General features: G+C 45.0%; 1 protein-coding gene across 6 annotated transcripts in view; it reads right to left on the reverse strand.

The window, feature by feature from the left end:
• FBXL19 (F-box and leucine rich repeat protein 19) overlaps positions 1-18,323 on the reverse strand; it is a 369,014-nt gene that overhangs the window by 73,055 nt on the left and 277,636 nt on the right. For all 6 annotated transcript variants that reach the window (XM_086932059.1, XM_086932058.1, XM_086932056.1 and 3 more), the window contains one exon: positions 14,366-14,584. In XM_086932059.1, the coding sequence (XP_086788185.1) occupies positions 14,366-14,584 (219 nt within the window). The remainder of the gene's footprint in view (positions 1-14,365; positions 14,585-18,323) is intronic.

The raw sequence follows: 18,323 nt of genomic DNA on the forward strand, positions 1-18,323 counted from the left end.
CCTCAACTGTGTCTGGCAATAGACTTTTCCCCTAAGAGAAAGGAGTGCATATCTCCGAAAGCAAAGGTATAGCCCTGTCAAGACAGGTTTGGCAAGATGGATTGTTTTCATTGTATTCAAAACATGCTCAACTAAAGGCATGGCTGCAGCAAGAAAACAAGTTACTTACCTGTAACTTTGGTTCCCCAGTATTGGTAACTTTCATAGATTCCCATGCTTTGTATCATTCCCCGTCGTCGGAATGGGAGCCTCGGTAAATAAAAAATACCATAGTAGTAAGCACAAAAGTGAAAAAAAAGGCCTAGGCCTCATCTCATAGCTTATCCACCTCTTTTTGTAAAAGAGACCAAATTCTTGCAATAACCAATCAGAGCAGCCTCACCACATAGAACCTTCCTGAGAGAGCCTCAGATTTTCGTAGCCGTTGTGGAACAGCAACAATCTTTGTACAATTAGGCTAAGCTTTCCCAGGGGAGGAGGGTGAGCACATGGGAATCTATGAAAGTTACCAACACTGGCGAACCAAATTTACAGGTAAGTAACTTGTTTTCTTGTCCTAGTATTGGAACTTTCATAGATTCCCATGCTTTGTATCAGAGTAGCTAGCCGTAAACATAAGGCATATTTTGTCACCTGTAGATCAGCAAACACAATTCCTTATTCTGATAAGAAAAAACAATATATATATATATATATATATATATATATATATATATATATATATATATATATATATATGTATCTCACTTGCAAAGTCGCTCCTACTGGCAATCCAGACGCTTGAAGAGGTGGCTCGTATCCGGCGGAGCAGCCGGAATAAATATCACAAGAAGAACGGCGTTCCGACGAGCACTCAGTAAACAACAACAGGAGTCAGGTATAGTGCACCAGAGCAAAAGGGTTTATTCCGTCATAAACCTTGCGACGCGTTTCGCGCTTTAAAAGCGCTTGTTCACACAAAATCTGTAACAATTCATTCTTGCTTTATGGACACAAATACTTCCGTGTTGGAGGACATCGAAATAGGACTAACAGTGTCCGCCATCTTGCAATGGTAATCTACGAACATTTTGTACATACAAGTTATATTTGGTCGTATTGCTTTGTATCTCACTACAGAAAGGTGATACCTGTGAGGTAAATCAATAAGTGTACGTTTAAAATAAACAATGAAAATTCAATGAAAATTACAACTCAAATGATATACGTACTCAAAGAGATGTATGCTGGTACATGAAGTAAGTATGTTTAAACTGCTCCAATGTGTCACTAGTGATTTGTACATAAATGCATACACAATGAAATTCATTGAAAATGGTATCAGTGATGCGCTGGTTAGTGCGCTATAGTCAATGTGTCACTGTTGACTAAACTTCCTTGTGTAATATTTCAAATAATGCGCTGTATAGTGCGCTACCGTCCTGCATGGTTCCGCTTTGAGTTTTCTGATCAGTCTCGGGATCAGTGGAAAGGAGTAGACAAATGCGCTGTACCGAGCTATCAAAAGTGCATTCCCCAAGGATCCCTGATGGTGATCCCTGCTCGAGTAGCACTGGCATTTGGCGTTCTGCGGTGTCGCAAAAAGATCGATGGTTGGGGTCCCCCAACGTGAAAATACTTCCTCAAGAATGGTCTGATCCAATTCCCGCTCGTGGCGGATTGACCGCTGGCGACTTAAAGCATCCGCTGTGGAATTGAGTGCCCCCGCGAGATGTTCCGCTGATAGAATGATCTTGTGTTGGATCACCCAGTTCCAAATTCTTCCTTCGAAAGGGTACAGGATCTTGTCCCGCCCTGCTTGTTTATGTAGTGCATGGCCGTGGTGTTGTCCGTACGAACCAGCACTGTACGGTTCTGGATCCTTGGAAGGAAAGCCTGCAAGACTAGACGAATAGCCATAAGTTCTAGCAAATTGATGTGGAATCTGCATTGGACTGCGCTCCAATGACCACTGACTTTCAGCTCTTGTAGAACCGCTCCCAACCCTCCATGGAGGCATCGGTTGTCAGCACCATGGGAGATGGAGGAAGCTGGAATGTCAAACCCACTGAGATGTTTTCTTTTACCAACCACCAGCTGCTTGCTTTCTTCATCACTGGTGTTACCACGATTTTGTCGTCGAAGGAGCCTGTCGCCTGACGCCATTGTTTGTCTAGTTGCTCTTTAGGTGGACGCATCCAAAGCCTGTAGTGCGGAATCAATGGTATGCAGGATGATATCGATCCGAGAAGGGATTTGTACCGACGGACAGACAAAGACTTCCTGGTCTGTAGGAGACGAGCTGACAGAATAAGCTTGCTCTGGCGTTCTTCTGACGGGAAAGCTTTGCAGCAATCCGTATCCAGGATCGCACCCAAAAACGTTGCCCTTTTGGATGGCCACAGGATTGATTTCTCCATGTTGAGCCGATGGCCCAGCTGCCTGAAAAGTGGACTGCAGCTCGTGACCGATTTGGAAGCTTCTTGGAACGAAGGAGCCTTTACTAGCCAATCGTCCAGGTATGGGAAGACTTCTAATGACTGCCTCCTTAGAAAAGCTGCCACAGGAGCTAGTACCTTTGTAAAGATTCTCGGTGCGGACCGGAGACCAAAAGGCAGCACCTTGAACTGAAAGTGGCTCTTGCCTACTGTGAATCGAAGATATTGCCTGTGAGCTGGGTGGATGGGCACATGGAAATATCCAGAGTTGCCATGTAGTCCCCTGGATTGAGCAGACGTAGAATGTCTGGAAGGGTGACCATCCTGAATGACAACCTGATGAGATAGGTGTTGAGCTCCCGTAGATCTAGTATCGGACGCCACTTCTCCTTTGTCTTGTGAACTAGGAACAACCTGGAGTAAAACCCTTTCCCCTTTTGGGAGGGAGGTACAGGCTCTATTGCCCCCTTGATGAAGAGTTGGTGGGCCTCGAGACAAAGAAGACCAAGATGTTTGGGCGTGGTGGCGTCTGGAGCTCTTGTTGGAGGAAGATGTTGGAACTCCAAAGTGTGTCCTTTCTTGATGATATTCAGAACCCACTGGTCTGATGAAATGACCTTCCAGCTGCATAGACAATGGGCAATCCTGCCCCCCACTGGTGTTAAAGAAGGGACAGGAACAGTAGAAAGAGCCACAGGCCGTTATTGTCTTTTAGAGTGGCCTCTTCCCTGTCGCCCCCGACGCCCTCTCGATGGCCGACGAGAGAAAGATGTCGATTGACCTTGCTGCTGAGAATATTGGGGCTTGTATGATTGAGCAGGTTGTGAATAGGAAGAGTAGCGCTGTTGGTTGCCTCCTCTGTACGATGAGAAGCCTCTTCCTCTTGCACCCTTAAAAGGGACCTTGCGGTAGGTTAAAGTTCCTAAGGACTTGGCTGTCTCTGTATCCTTTTTTTATGCCTTGCAAGGTATCATCCACTTGTTTTCCAAACAACATTTCCCTATCATAAGGTAAGTCTAAAATCTTGTTTTGCACTTCCTGGTGAAACCACGTGGCTCGCAGCTATCCCTGGCACCGCAAAACAGCAGAACCTGCCAGCGCTCGGAAGGCCGTTGTCGCTATATCCATAGCGCAGTCTATCACCTATGAAGAGGCACGCTCACCTTCCATAAAGATTTTCTTGACTTCTTCCTTTGAACCATCTGGAAGTTCTTCTACAAATGGGGACAAGTCACACCACATCTGGCGATCATACCTTCCCAGGATAGCCAGAGCATTCGCCGCTCAAACGTGGAGGCTGGCCATTGTAGAGAACCTTTTCCCTACATTATCCAGACACCTCCCTTCCTTATCCGGTGGTGTTGTCAGCGGCGTTGATGGATTCTTTGATTTACTCTGCGCCGCCTGGGAAATGACAGAGTCTGGCTTTGGCTGACCAGTGAGGCATGCAGGGCTGCCCTCTGGCGCTTTATATTTCTTCTCCAGCCGGGGAAGAACCGGGAGGACCGTTGCTGGATTTTGCATGGCTTTTATACCCTCCGACCAAACATGCTCTATTATGGGGTTAGAACGAACAGACTTTCTGTATGGCTTTTTGAAGTCGTATAAAAAACAGTCAGATTGAACCGTCGTAATGGGCAGACCACATCTCTTAGACTCTCTTTCCATGAGATTATGAAAACCTCCAATGTCTGCCGGAGGGGAGGTTGCGGTGTCCGGCACCGGGACATCTGGATTATGAAGACCATCAATATCCCAGCCTCTATCTGGATCCTGGTCAGTGTCAACCTGCCGTTCTTCATCCGATGAGCATCATCATCCTGGATATTAACCACCTGTTGAGGCGGTTCCCTGGGCTCTGGTTTGCCTACCCTTGAAGGCAACGGTGTCTCAGCCACTGTCTGCGGAACCGGAGTAGGAGGTGAAGGAGGACGTATTCGCTGTCCCTCCGCCTGAGATGGAAACCTCCTCCTATAATCTTGTAACATTAACTGCAAGTCCAAGATAAGGGAGGACGGCATCGCCACCATTTCCTGGTGTGACCTTTGTGGAGATCTCTCTGGGTGAACATACACTTGAGGCCTCTCTTGCTGAACATAACTCTTCTGTTGAATATAGTGGTGCTCTTCCGTCTCGTCTTTGTCAGAACTTGACCCCTGGCATTTGACCCGCAGGGCAGATGGGCTGTAAGCCGGCCCATAAGGACGTTCATCCTCCTCGTCAGATTTGTCGTCCAGAAGCAATGTGGGAGGTAAAGATGTGACACGTCGGGGAGACGTCATTTCAGGTGTTATAGGTCTCTTCTTGAGTGAAATGCAGAGTACTTGTGTCGTCGACGAGGTCAACCGAGTCGTCGTCGGTGGTAGCATCCTCGTCGACGGTGTCGGCATCGACGAGACTGTGCTCGTCGGCGAAGGTTGACTCGACGACGGTGAGAGGACTCTTGTCGATGAAGGTTGGATCGTCGACGGCGTCGTCGACGAGCTCGTCGTCAGGATCATGGTAGCTGTCATCGTCGACGTTGTTCCGGTCGTCGTCATCGCCGTCGACACTATACTCGTCATCATCATCGATGTGGATGATGTAAGCTTCGTCGACGATGAACAAGAATCAGGCACCTTAAACGACGACGACGGTTTAGATGCCGTCGACGCGGCAGGCCATCTTCAGAGACAAGTCTTTCCTGACAGGAATAGACGACGTACCTGTAGTTTGTGCCGTCGACAGACACTGTTTTGTGTCCAAAGAGGTTTCCTGAGGAGCAGAATAAGGTTTTTTGCCATTCCTTTCCTTATTAGAAGGCGGAGAGGTCACAGACTACCTTCTTTGCTGCCTGTGAATCCTCAAGCTGTCCCTGCCTCCCCTTTACACCGTGGTGAGGAGATTAGGGAAGCAGGCCTATCAGACCTATCAGAGGTCCCAAGCAAGGCCTTAACAGGGGGCTCTGAAGACGTAGCAGGGGGAGACCTACCCCTTTTCTTTGATCTTCCCAAGGATGCAGCTGAAGAAGAGCCCTCACTGTCTGAAGACAAAACTCCCTTACGAGTCTTCATCTTTTGTAATCAAGTCAGTAGACGGCCTTCTCTGTCCCTCAAGGTCTTAGTCGAGAAGGTCCTGCAAATCTTGCACTCTGTGGTCTTGTGGTCCGGGTACAAACAATATATATATACAATCTTCATGTTTGTCCTCTACAAACAGCCTCTTTTTCGAACATGTAGCACAAGCTCTAAATAGAGCCTTCCTCTCCTTGTCAGACAGAGTAAAATAGAAGTAAATTTGAGATAAACTGAAGAAAATTGAGCAGAGCTCAATGGAGACTCATTAGCACAACGTGCGGTAGAAAATCTGAGGCTCTGAGGAAGGGTTTATGTGGTGAGGCTGCTCTGATTGGTTATTGCAAGAATTGTGTCTCTTACAAATAGAGGTGGATAAGCTACAAAATGAGATGAGGCCTAGGCCTTTTTTTTCACTTTTGTGCTTACTACTATGGTATTTTTTACTTACCGAGGCTCCCATTCAGACTACGGGGAATGATTGACGGAATTCTATGAGCAATATCTGCATGGCAGCATTGTGGAGGAGGATTCCTTACTTAACCAAGCATTCCTGCTGCAGAGTGCAATCCAGAACTTGGTCAACATGGGGACAGGCGATGCTTTGCTCCTTTTTGGCTTGAGGTGAGCAGCTTTCCTGCCGGTTGCATTTCTTTTTCTCTTAGGTTGGTTTGATAGTTTTGTGACACATGAAAATCTATGAAAGAATCAATGCTAAAAGAATTCTAATTGCAGGCAAGTTCATATGGAGACTTCTAACTGCAGATTTTGCACCTTTTGTATATTCCTCAATGCTGGATCTGAAAAATCCTTTTTTTTTATATACTCACATGCTTGAACCATTCCCAGACGTCAGGCTGGGTATCCCCTGTTAATTCTGTAACCCTGAAACATGCTCCACTATTGGTTTGATGTAGTGTTGAAGAACTCAATGTCAGAGAGTTTTAGCTTTGATCATGTCCTGGCAGCAGACTGACATGCAAGTTTAACTCATACGCTGACCATAGACGGCTGGTGGAGAGATTTTGGAGATAAACTCCTCTCTCAGGAATGGATTTGTGCAGTAAAGATGTGTGGATCAAACCACGATTCTAGTGCTTGGATTTTGAGGTTACTGAAATGAGATTCACCCAGTGTCCTCTACTTGCTTACATTGGCAATTGTTCGCACATGGAGAGAGAGTACTGGGGAGGTAGTGGAATGCTAGGTGATATCATCCCTAGCAATTTCCTCTGCATGGTTAGGCAAGTTTGAACCTTTAAGCTTTGACCCAATGAGATGATGACGTGCTTTTGAAGGGTAGGCTCTGAAGGTAGTGGTGGAGATGTGTGAGCACAGAAAAATGATCTGCTGCTGTGTCCTTAGCATCTACTTTCTGCTTAAGGTGAGACCTAATTCATTTAACAAATGGATCATAGATTTTACAGCCAGCTTTATGCATACAGATGATTGACCTTTGACCAGCCAGGAGTCGAGGAAAGATCGGCACTCCCTGACATCACAGAAAATCTGTACTGGAGCTAAACACTTTGTTCTGCATTCAGCCTCCAGAGTCTTTACAAATGCCAACTGGTGATATTGGCCAATGACCATTAATCTCATTCATTTATTTGGGATGTAAAAGTACGAGTCCTCTAGGTCGGGCGATGCAAAAACGTTCACCTGATTGATGTACTGTAGGACATTGACATTGTAGGGACATCATGCTGAAGGAAGTGTTTCTATGAATGTGTTGAGCATGGTTGGATCTTGAAAGGTTCACACTCTTCTAACCTCCTGCTTTACCAGGAAGCACCTGCAGTAAAACCCCAAATTGTGTTGCGATTGGAGTACAATTTATATCAACACTTAGTTAATTATTTCCACCTTTGAGGCCTCCAGATATAAATGGTGCTCATTCCTTGGTGGTGTCAAACATGGTCTGGGTATGAATTCGTTGGCATGTCCAAACAAAATAATATCCAGAACCCAGCAGCCCACTGTTATTTGACATACTTTCGCCCTCTCTGGGATGGTATCTAAGGCGAGTGAAAGGACTGACACCAGGCCCTAAAGTTATAGTCCTTGGATGTCCCAAAAGAAAATGAGACCTTTGCCTTGAGCTTCCACTGGCTTGTTTTAATGACCATGTTGAAATGAAGAAGATAGTGGATTGTAATAACTGAATTGCCAGAAGTAAAGTTCAAGCTGGCCATATGTTTATTTTGTTATACAAACTCTGTCTTTGCTGAAGTAAGCTCAGAAAATGTGCCATGTAAATGTACCTGCTTTCAGAATAGCTAATGGCCATCAAAAAGCATATCGAGTATTTGGATTGCACCTCTGGGAGAAAGAAGTGCGCTTAACCATCTACAGCTTTGTAATGCTGTTACAGAGGCCAACTGTCTGAAGCCACTGATGGAAGCATCAATCAGCACAGAAGGTACCAGTTCTCCTTCATTTATAGCCTTGGCATGTTCTTTAAAGCCTATCTGTAGTTTTTTCAATATAGGCAGATATGTTGTGCCAGAATTGGATGTCGTATCACAAACAACTTGTCAGTGGCATCTCTGTCGTTTCGCAATCAGCTGGTCAGTAGCGACCTATCTTGCCTGATGGAGCCAAATGTGGACAGGGATTTCTAGATGGGCTGCAGCCGAAAGTGCAGTCTATATTAACCCGACTTAGCAAGCTGGCAAGTGCTGATTGAGTATCTTAATATTTTTTGTCCAGTTTGGCTACAGAAATATTAAATGGAGGAGTAAGAATAGTTTGCTGCTTGAAGAATTTTCTTGATTCACATACTATGCATTATTCTGCCATCTAGTGTTTGGGTCCAGATTACTTTCTTTTGCTGGGCATCATCGGATACCATATGGTGCTAGTTTTGTCCCTTTGTGAAATCAGACGTGTACCCCAGAAGCCCCTGTGCATGGTCACTATCTTCAGTTTCTTTTTTCCCCACTTTATGACTGGTCTGCTTCTTATTGACTTCTTGTTGTATATGAAAGGTATCACTGTCTTTTCTTAGCTTTTTTGCACCTCATTTCTTGGGGAGGTGTGGTTAGTGAGGGAATCCAAAAGGTTTTCAAGCTGCTAAACTACTCCTACCGGTAAGTAATCCCTTTGTTTTGCAGCGTGAATCTTTTCTGGAATCACATGCTGTGCGCTGATTTTGAAGGCAGTATCCTTGGTGACCCTTGGAGGTGGGGCTGAAAGGAGGTTGAACTTGCAAACAAATGCTTCAAGTACCCTTTGTCCCACCTGCAACTCTTTGTTCAGTTGAAGGTCCACATAGGAGTGTTTTGTGAAGGTAGCAACAGATGACCAGGTGGCTGCCATACATATGTCGTTTATTTAAGCAAGTGCTAGAAAGGAAGTGTGGTTTCCCTTCTTCCTTGTGGAATAAGCTTTAGGTCTTGCCTCTAGTTGCAAGTCGGAATTCTGGTAGCAAATCTGGATTGTTTGAACTATCTATCTTGTAATAGTGACTTTTTTAAACCAGTGAGACTGTTTGTATTCTGATATGACCTTTGATAAGAAGCATGGTATTGTATGAATGACTTCTTTGTCCTTGTGTATTTGCAGTTTAGGCTCCTGGGTGGTTAGCACTTGCAGATCGCTGATCCTGCGAAGCGGTACCAATAAGAAAAGTGGCCTTCAAGGATGAGAACCTTACTTTCACCTTATGAAGTTGTTCAAAAGGATCCTTCATTAGTTGTCATCACGCTGTTAAGGTTCCACAAGGGAGGTGATCCTTCTAGAAACCTCTTGATAACTGATGTCATGAAGAAACTTTTCCAATAGTACTCGAAGACTAATACTGCGGCCAGGTGGACTTTGTTAAGCGTAGGTTAAATTGTTGTCTAGTAACTATGTTAGGTAACTCACCGCTGTGGTATTTTGCGCCCAGATGTGGAAAGGTGGTCTTTCTCTGCACCACAGTTCTTATTTCCTCCATTTTGCAATGTAGCATTTCCTTGTACTTGGGTGTTCAAGCTTCCTGTTGACCACTGTGGAAGGTCTAGGTGGTCAAACACTGTCTTCCAGGAGCCATTTACACTGCTGAGTGCCAGTTGGTGGACCTCACCTCCCAGAGTCTAAAGGAGGTCATTTGTCAGTAGCTGTCTTTTTACGTTTGCTTGCGCCATTTCAACTAGGTCTGAGAACATCTGCCTTGCCCATCATGACATCGAAGGATAGGAGTGGACTCCCTCCTCCGGTGAGTTGGCATTCTGGAATATCCCCTGGTACTCTGGGTCTTGTTCTTCGAACACCATCTCTGGCTCGTCTTCCTGTGGCTCTGGCGTGGGAGGGGGGGAGGTACTTGAGCTTGACCTGTTTTACCTCTTCCTGGTTCCGTTCCACCTATGGTTTCAATGAGATACAAAAGTCTCTAAGGGATGCATCTTAATCCCTTCTTTTTCTGAAGTATTGCCACCATTTCGACTGGGAGATGCCGGTTCCACTAGACTTCAAAAGTCGTCTTTTTGGGCGTTGTTCACGTTTGACCCTCTGTTCTTCTGAACCGGGGTTTCAACCGCTGCCAATTCCTTGGTTCGCTCCTAATCGTCCTTCCTCGTGAAGATCTTCTCAGAGGAACATCAGCCAATGGTGTCGGGACCTGTGGGGCTTCTTGGGTTTTGACTTTCCTTTGGAAGATTCTGACGGCACAAGACAGTCTTGTGGGGTTTGGAGTCTGATGTTTTTGGTTGCGCACCCCCCTCCCCTTTTTATGTTTCCCTCAGTGTTCAGTGTTTTCCCTCCTTGTGTTTTTTACCCCACTAGTACCTCTGGCTCTATCATGACAACCTCTCCCTCACCGTCGGATCCTTCAGCCTGCACCACCTCTATACCCATGTTTTCTTCAGTAGACAGTCCAAGTTCTCTTAGCAACAAGATCCCCGTTTGCACCTGCATGGTAGAGTAGTGTTGTTGCCTTAGTCATTAGCGTCCTTGGCTGGAACACTACACAAGCCTTGCAGCATTTGGCACAGTATTCCTTTCGCAGGCAGAGGTGGCAGACCTGGTGGTTGCTATTCTGGGTTTATTTATGGTGAGACTTGGGACAGACCCTAAAAAGGGTGTTCTCCATTTCCCTCCAAGATTCCTACCCGATACATTATCAGACGGCGTGATCCGTCACCCACATAGTTCAGCTAGATTTCTGTGATAATCTGTGCTTTTCAATTTCTCTCTTCTCTTTACAGATTTCTTTCGTAGTGTATTTTCCCTTTTCTCTATTTGATGATTTGTCTAACATCTTGTTCGTATTTTTGGTACCTGAAGAGCTTCAGCATGTCCTTCCAGACCCAAATGAGAAAAAAAATCTGAAGTTGGTAATCATGCAAGAAGCATCCAGGACACAGGCCCGATAACACAAGGGGACGGACATAGTGCCAAATGGTAACAGATGACGCCTAGCCAAAAAATAATTAAGAAATGTATTTTAGAGCGACTCACTAGATGTCAGAATAATGCACAGCATGTGAATCTAGAAATATTCACGCTGCAACAGTACCCATTGCTGGACTTTTCATACATAGTAAGCCTTCTGGCAATAGAAGTAATCAAGCAGGAGAATGGCTCAGATTTAACATCTGGATTAATCACTATTTTCAAAAAGGAATGAGGTTTTGTCTGGGGTTGAAACTGGCAAGTTTAATTTTTGAGAAGTTGGTCAATGAGACAATGAAAACTATGTACATCATCCGATGGAGAGTATCTGGCCTGAGGTTCAGGGCTTAGCTGATCAACTAATCTATACTCTTTGACCTCCGGTCTGTGTCCTCAGGGAAAGCACAGTCCTGATCTTCTGCCTCGTCATCATGATGATGTTACCATTGTTATCTTTATCTGACAAATCAGAGCTTGAAAATTGCGGTTCGTCTGAGACTTGCGGTTCAATAGATGGAGGCCTGGATAGTGGTTCAACTGGAAGAACTGGATGAACCAGCAAATGAGGCACTGTTGCTTGTTGTGGCACACTTGCAGGTACTTGAAATTGCTCCTGTTGTCCTGGAACTCTTGTAGCTGCTTGCAGCATTGGTCCGGGTGGCAGACATGGAGCTGATGAAGGACAATACCCGGGCAAATGATTACAAAAATTCTCCATGATGTTTTTAAGGGAGTCCAGATAATGCACTGGTGTCTGCAGCGCAGCAAGCTGCTGGTAATGGGGCACACTACCAAAACCCAATAAAATAGAACTGGGTGGTTCAAAATCTGAATCATTTGGCTTTCAGGTCAGTGTCACGTTCTGTCGCTTGATCATGCAGCACAGTGTCACTTTTAGACTGCAGGATAGGATCCTCGTATTTACTTTCCAAGTCACTGACGTTGCTGCCTTCTGGTAGAGACTCTTAAAGGTTTTATTGTGAGACTACTGAAGTAATAACTGGCAAAAAGGACATTATCAAGGATAAGTTTGAGACGGAGGACTTGGAGGAACAGCTGGTAAAATAGTTGTCGAGAGAAGTAGAATCAACTGTAGAATTGTTGTTGAGGGTGTAATCAGTAGTGCTGATAACAGTGAGATCACTGACAGAAGTCCATGGCACTGACGAAAGCGGAATGAAGAAAGGAGTAGTTATCCGAAATTATGCTGCAGGCACTGTCAGCGAGGTCATCGTTTGGATGGCAGCAGAAGAGGATCAGACCTTGTACGAGTGTTTTCATAGACAATACTTGCCTCCTGGTGTCAACTACACGCTAGTCAATTAACCTTCCACACCGTGATCATATTTCTGCATCAACAAGGACTTTGTGTCATAGAGGAGATTTCACTGAAGTTGAAAGATTCAAGATGTTGGTGAAGTAGGGAAAGTATGTGATTTTAAGACATCGCTATGAGCTTTCCACTCACGCCTGAAGTGTGGGTAGAGGTGACCACAGTCAAAGGTCAAGGATCCCATCAGCTCCAATTTGAGGAGAGCGAGTGAGAGGCTTCCTTTACTCTAAGCTTGACTGTGGTAGAAATTCTCTGTGCAGATCAGCTTCTGTGAGGACTTGGAGAGCTCAGAGTTATATTTACTGTCAGTTTGGATTACAGAAAGAAGTAACTGGACTACGTATAGTCTATGGATGTTTGCAATGCTTTTTGAATGTATGGGCACTGCTATCTTAACAAGGACAACTGAGGGTTCCCAGCGTATGTGGAATATTCAATCATCTAATGTTGGAGAACCAGGTGTAATGACAAAAGCATGCAGGAGTAGAACTAAGGCACTGAGAAAATTCCACTTTGTGGAATTCAGCCATACTTGAGTGAAACAAAGGTGAGATGATGTCTTCACCACCACCACCTTGTCCCTACGTAACACAGGGAATGACCTCCAAAGATAGGAACTTCAAGTTTCAAGACAGCAAGGGATTTAAATGATTTGTGCATCTGCATTGAAAAGGGCGGATCGAAATCCCAACTAATCACAGGAAGGCTGGCAGGAGAGAACATGTATATTAGCTCTGTGGGATGATACTCAATGGCCCAATTGGTGGTGGATACGAATTCCCCAAACATATAGTGAAGATGACACAGTCCAAGCGGATTTATGTTTTTTTTCCAAAGAATAATAGCAGAAATATATTCACTGGCTTTCCTGTGCTATGGTGTAGGGCTTCTTGGAAGCTGCCATGCTATCCAAGTTTTCTGAGGGGAGGCAGAGGTGGGCAATTGAATCGTAATGGCCCTTCTCTGAACTTTGACAACAAAATCCAGAGAGGGAACACGTTCAGAGTTACCCTAAGACAAATGGTTGTGCAACCAAGTCCCTTCACCATCTCCGAGAATATATGCACTACTTGCTTATAGCTAGTGATAATTACTTTCACCTGGAAGACTATATGGCCAGCTCCAATTCTGAGTCCCTGTAAGTACCACTTGACTCCTCTTCCTGATGAAGAAATCCAATGTCTTCTGTGCACCCACCTCTGACAGTATTTAAAGGGCCACTTATTACTGCTCAGCAATCCTGTGAGATAAGATACTTGTGATCTGTATGCAAGATACTTGTGATCTGTATGCAAACCAGACGACAAAACACATCTTGTATTCATGAGAGTTCATGGTACAGATGGGTAGGATTATTGTCGGTCAGCCAGAAGACATACAAGATATGCAGGTCAGCTGAAGCAAGGAGTAGGTAATATACACATGGCAGAGCATTGTGGGTTTAGGTATTCATTAGGAAGATGAGGGAAAACAAGCGATGCATAGAAAAAACATGAGTGGAAAAGCAAGGCTAGGAATTCACTTAGAAAGACTGAACTTGAGAGAAGTAGGCTACCATCCACAACTGGATGAAATAAGAAAAAAAAAAAGAAAAAAAAAATATATAACACCGATCAGGCAAGTGAGGATGGGCCAGTACACCCCCATTAACAGCATTAACAGTAGTAGGAGCACAAAGCTCTAACTACATTCTTACAGAAGCAGCTTCTGGTCTCTCCATTAGGTGGCAGAGTTACATATTGAGAATGGAAGAGTGCAGGATGCATGAGTAGCACTTGTGATATTTTTTACTGTGTTTAACACTCTGGCCTTCGTACAAAGAGATCTGAAGTTGAGCTCTCCAAGAACACAAATTCACTTAGTACTTCTGTCCCTGCATGATTTCATTATATATACACAGTACCTTGCCCCTCCAATCCAAGCCTTTCCTTCTAGAACCTAAGCAGACTTATTTCCGAGGCATCACCAGAATAGGTCTACATAGAAGGTAGCCTCTCCTAGATGGAGTGTCAGCCCCCATCGAGGACGGCCATTTTACACCACTGGTAAGCCTATGTACAGAACAGCCATCATGCAATGGCACCTGCTACTAAGAGGAGCATTAAAATCATTGGAAAATCTAAATGAACACCAGATTTTTGTTCTTTGAAAGCCTAAAGGAGATAGGTTTGCAAGAGTTACTATACCGGAGAGGTTTACGTCGGCGAGTGTCTCCCGTAGGGGGGAGCTAGCAGCAGTCAGTAGATGAATGGATTGGTCCCCCACTTGGCTACAGTGGCTGAGGTCCAATCTAGTCAGCTGAGGGGTGTGGCGCACCACCAGCCGCAGTGAGGCATCCGTGAAGTCCAGGCCAGCTAAGCGCAGCTCTGACAGATTCGGCATCCTCCCCCGGCCCTCTGTTTGACCTGGGGAAAAAATTGAAACAATGTTAAAATGGTGTGTTTTGGGGGCCTTAACGTTGTGAAATTTAGAGTTAATGCAAATCCACTACTCAAACACATTCAGGTAGGGCCCAGGACAGTGTTTTGTTCAGAGACAGGAAAAATACAGCACCCTTACACCGGACAATTAGTGTAATATCTTACAGATCTTGAACTCCTCTCCCTACAGCAAAGATGGTATGAATTCACTCAGAGGAACCCACCAGAATGAGTACATAAGGTCAATTACCAAAAGTGGCTCAGACACTAATAATGCCTTTGAAACAAGGCTAAAATCATGATTTTCAATATCAAATAGTATATGCCTCAAAACTATTGCAGACCAGTAAGTGGTGCCCGAATAATTTTGGGAAATTTTACCATTTCACTTTTGCCAATAGCGAATATGGCTTAGCAGCTGAATCTAAGCTTCCTATGCAAGGGCCTATACTAGCCTCATGAAGAGATGAAAGGTTAAAATGTTCAGCCACATTACCTGTGCTTCTCGAGTTCCCCTGGCATTTTTTTCTGAAAACTATGGGCTAGTAGATGGTAAGAATGCAAAAAGTGCCCATGGGGGTTATCTGGTAGCGCTGCACCGTTGCAAAGTCAAGAGTTCAGGCCGACTGCGATGGAGCGTGGGCCGGATTCAGAAGCCATGTAAAGCCCGCTAAACAAAGTTCCTTGATCCGGGTCACAACAGCCAGATGCGGGGTGCAGGCAAGTGATTTGTTGGTGTCAATGTTGCAGTTGAGGTGATGCGCTGATTTTCTCAAAGCAGCAATGGCGATGCAACGGTTCAGAAAATGAAGCACCAAAGCCAAGATATGTTGGTCCCATAGACGATATGCTGGGTTTCTCCACATAGTAGAGTGGCTACATCACTTGTCTCTCACTGCAGCAGCAGTGATGCAGAGGTTCCGATGCCTCGGTTCTGGAGCCAATGCGCTGGTTCTGAATGTGATGCACTGGTTCTGTTTTGGGGGCCTTAAAGTTGTGAAATTTAGAGTTAATGCAATTCCACTACTCAAACACATTCAGGTAGGGCCCAGGACAGTGTTTTGTTCAGGGACAGGAAAAATACAGCACCCTTACACCGGACAATTAGTGTAATATCTTGCAGATCTTGAACTCCTCTCCCTACAGCAAAGATGGTATGAATTCACTCAGAGGAACCCACCAGAATGAGTACATAAGGTCAATTACCAAAAGTGGCTCAGACACTAATAATGCCTTTGATACAAGGCTAAAATCATGATTTTCAATATCAAATTGTAGTATATGCCTCAAAACTATTGCAGACCAGTAAGTGGTGCCCGAATAATTTTGGGAAATTTTACCATTTCACTATTGCCAATAGCTAATATGGCTTAGCAGCTGAATCTAAGCTTTCTATGCAAGGGCCTATACTAGCCTCATAAAGAGATAGAAAGGTTAAAATGTTCAGCCACATTACCTGTGCTTCTCGAATTCCCCTGGCATTTTTTTCTGAAAACTATGGGCTAGTAGATGGTAAGAATGCAAAAAGTGCCCATGGGGGTTATCTGGTAGCGCTGCACCGTTGCAAAGTCAAGAGTTCAGGCCGACTGCGATGGAGCGTGGGCCGGATTCAGAAGCCATGTAAAGCCCGCTAAACAAAGTTCCTTGATCCTGGTCACAACATCCAGATGCGGGGTGCAGCCAAGTGATTTGTTGGTGTCAATGTTGCAGTTGAGGTGATGCGCTGATTTTCTCAAAGCATCAATGGCGATGCAACGGTTCAGAAAATGAAGCACCAAAGCCAAGATATGTTGGTCCCATAGACGATATGCTGGGTTTCTCCACGCAGTAGAGTGGCTACATCACTTGTCTCTTACTGCAGCAGCAGTGATGCCGAGGTTCCGATGCCTCGGTTCTGGAGCCAATGCGCTGGTTCTGAATGTGATGCACTGGTTCTGTTGCTGCAAAAGCATTAATTTGTCAATTCTGCTTCACACAGCAGAAGATGTGCCGGTTCCACCGGAGCAAGTACCTTGATTCACTTACAATGGACCAGGCACAGGAGGTGAGACTTTGATATCCTAGAGTCTCAAAACCGGAGGCAAGCCAGCATGCCCTTGGAGATCACTCTGGGTTCAAGGAAGAGTCCAATTTTCCTCATCAGGGGCAGAGGGTAGCAGGCAGCAAAGCAGAAATTCAGTTCTTCCAGAGCAGCAGTCCAGCAGAGTGGCAGTTCTTCTAGCAGTGGAGCAGTCCTTTTTCCTGGCAGAGTTTCTTTACAGGGCCATAAGTGTCTGATTTAGTTGGGTCAGAGTCCCAGCACTTATAACCAGTTGGGCCTTTAAAGTGGGGGTTAGTTCAAAGAGGGGCTTTGATGTGCCAAAATGACCCCCCCCCCTCCCAGTCCTGGCTCAAGACTCACTACAGGGGGGTAATCTATCCTTTATGTGGGGATAGGACACTCCCCATTTAAGAGTGTCAGCTTCTAGCTCCCATCCTGCCATCAGGATGCAGCTGGGCACTCAGTCACACCTACCCTTCCTTTGTGTGTGGCTGTCTAAAGGGAATGCACAACGTCCACCTGTCAACCACCCAAGACGTGTATTGGAGACAGGCTGAAGGCACACATAGGTTTAAGAGCAGATGAATGCCATTTTTTCTAAAAGTGGCATTTCGAAAATAGTAATGTTTAATCCAACTTTGCCAGCAAATCAGAATTATCATTACCATTCCAATTATATTAAACATGACAGCTACTTCTTCAAATGCCAAGTCAACATGGCAGTGTAAATGGCACACAAAGGCTCTGCAGAGGCAGGCCTGAGATGTTTAAAGGGCTACTTGTGTGGGTGGCACAATCAGTGCTGCAGACCCACTAGTACCATTTAATGTATAGAAAAATGCTACTTACCAGTATGCATCTGGTCTTGGCATGTAGAGCTGCAGAGTTGCACACTGCGCATAGTTCGCCACCTAGTGTTGGGCCCCGATGTTTGCAGTTTGTTGTTGTCCTGAAAAGTTTCTTTGGAAGTCACAAGATAGATGACTTCTCCTTAGGACTACATTGCACATGGGCATCGGCTCCATCCCCAGATTGTTTTTCGCCATTAGGGAAATGATGGAGCTTTGCAAGAAAATGAAGGATGCCCATGTAATTTGTATCTAATTAAGATAATACTGGAACAGACAAGGGTAGCCGGGGCGGCGGGTGGGGGTGTGCAACTCTGCAGCTCTACATGCCAAGAACAGATGCATACTGGTAAGTAGTATTTTCCATTCGAGGCATATGACCTGCAGATTCCACACTGTGCATAGATTGTATAGCAGTACCCACTCTTAGCGGCGACCACCCCTATCTGTTGCAGTAGTTGGAATCATGTTTTGAGAACAGCCTGGCCAGCTTGTTGTTTTTTTTGCACATCTTCACAATAGTGTTTTGTGAATGTGTGCGGTGTAGCTGCTCTGCAGATTTCATCTAGGGGAATGTTCCCTAAAAATCCCATTGAAGCCCCTATTTTTCTTGTGGAGTGGGCTTTAGGAGGAACAGATAATGTACTATAGCTTTGTGGTAACAAACCTGTATGCATTTGACAATCCATCTAGCTATCCCAGATTTTGAAATGGGATTATCTTTGTGTGGTGGTGAGAAAGACACAAAAAGTTGTTTTGTCTTCTTTCTATGTAGTATAGCAATGCTCTTTTGACATCTAATGTGTGAAGAGCTCTTTCTGCTACTGACTGGTTG

This window comes from Lissotriton vulgaris, chromosome 7, assembly GCF_964263255.1.
Source record: "Lissotriton vulgaris chromosome 7, aLisVul1.2, whole genome shotgun sequence".
Taxonomy (NCBI): Eukaryota; Metazoa; Chordata; class Amphibia; order Caudata; family Salamandridae; genus Lissotriton; species Lissotriton vulgaris.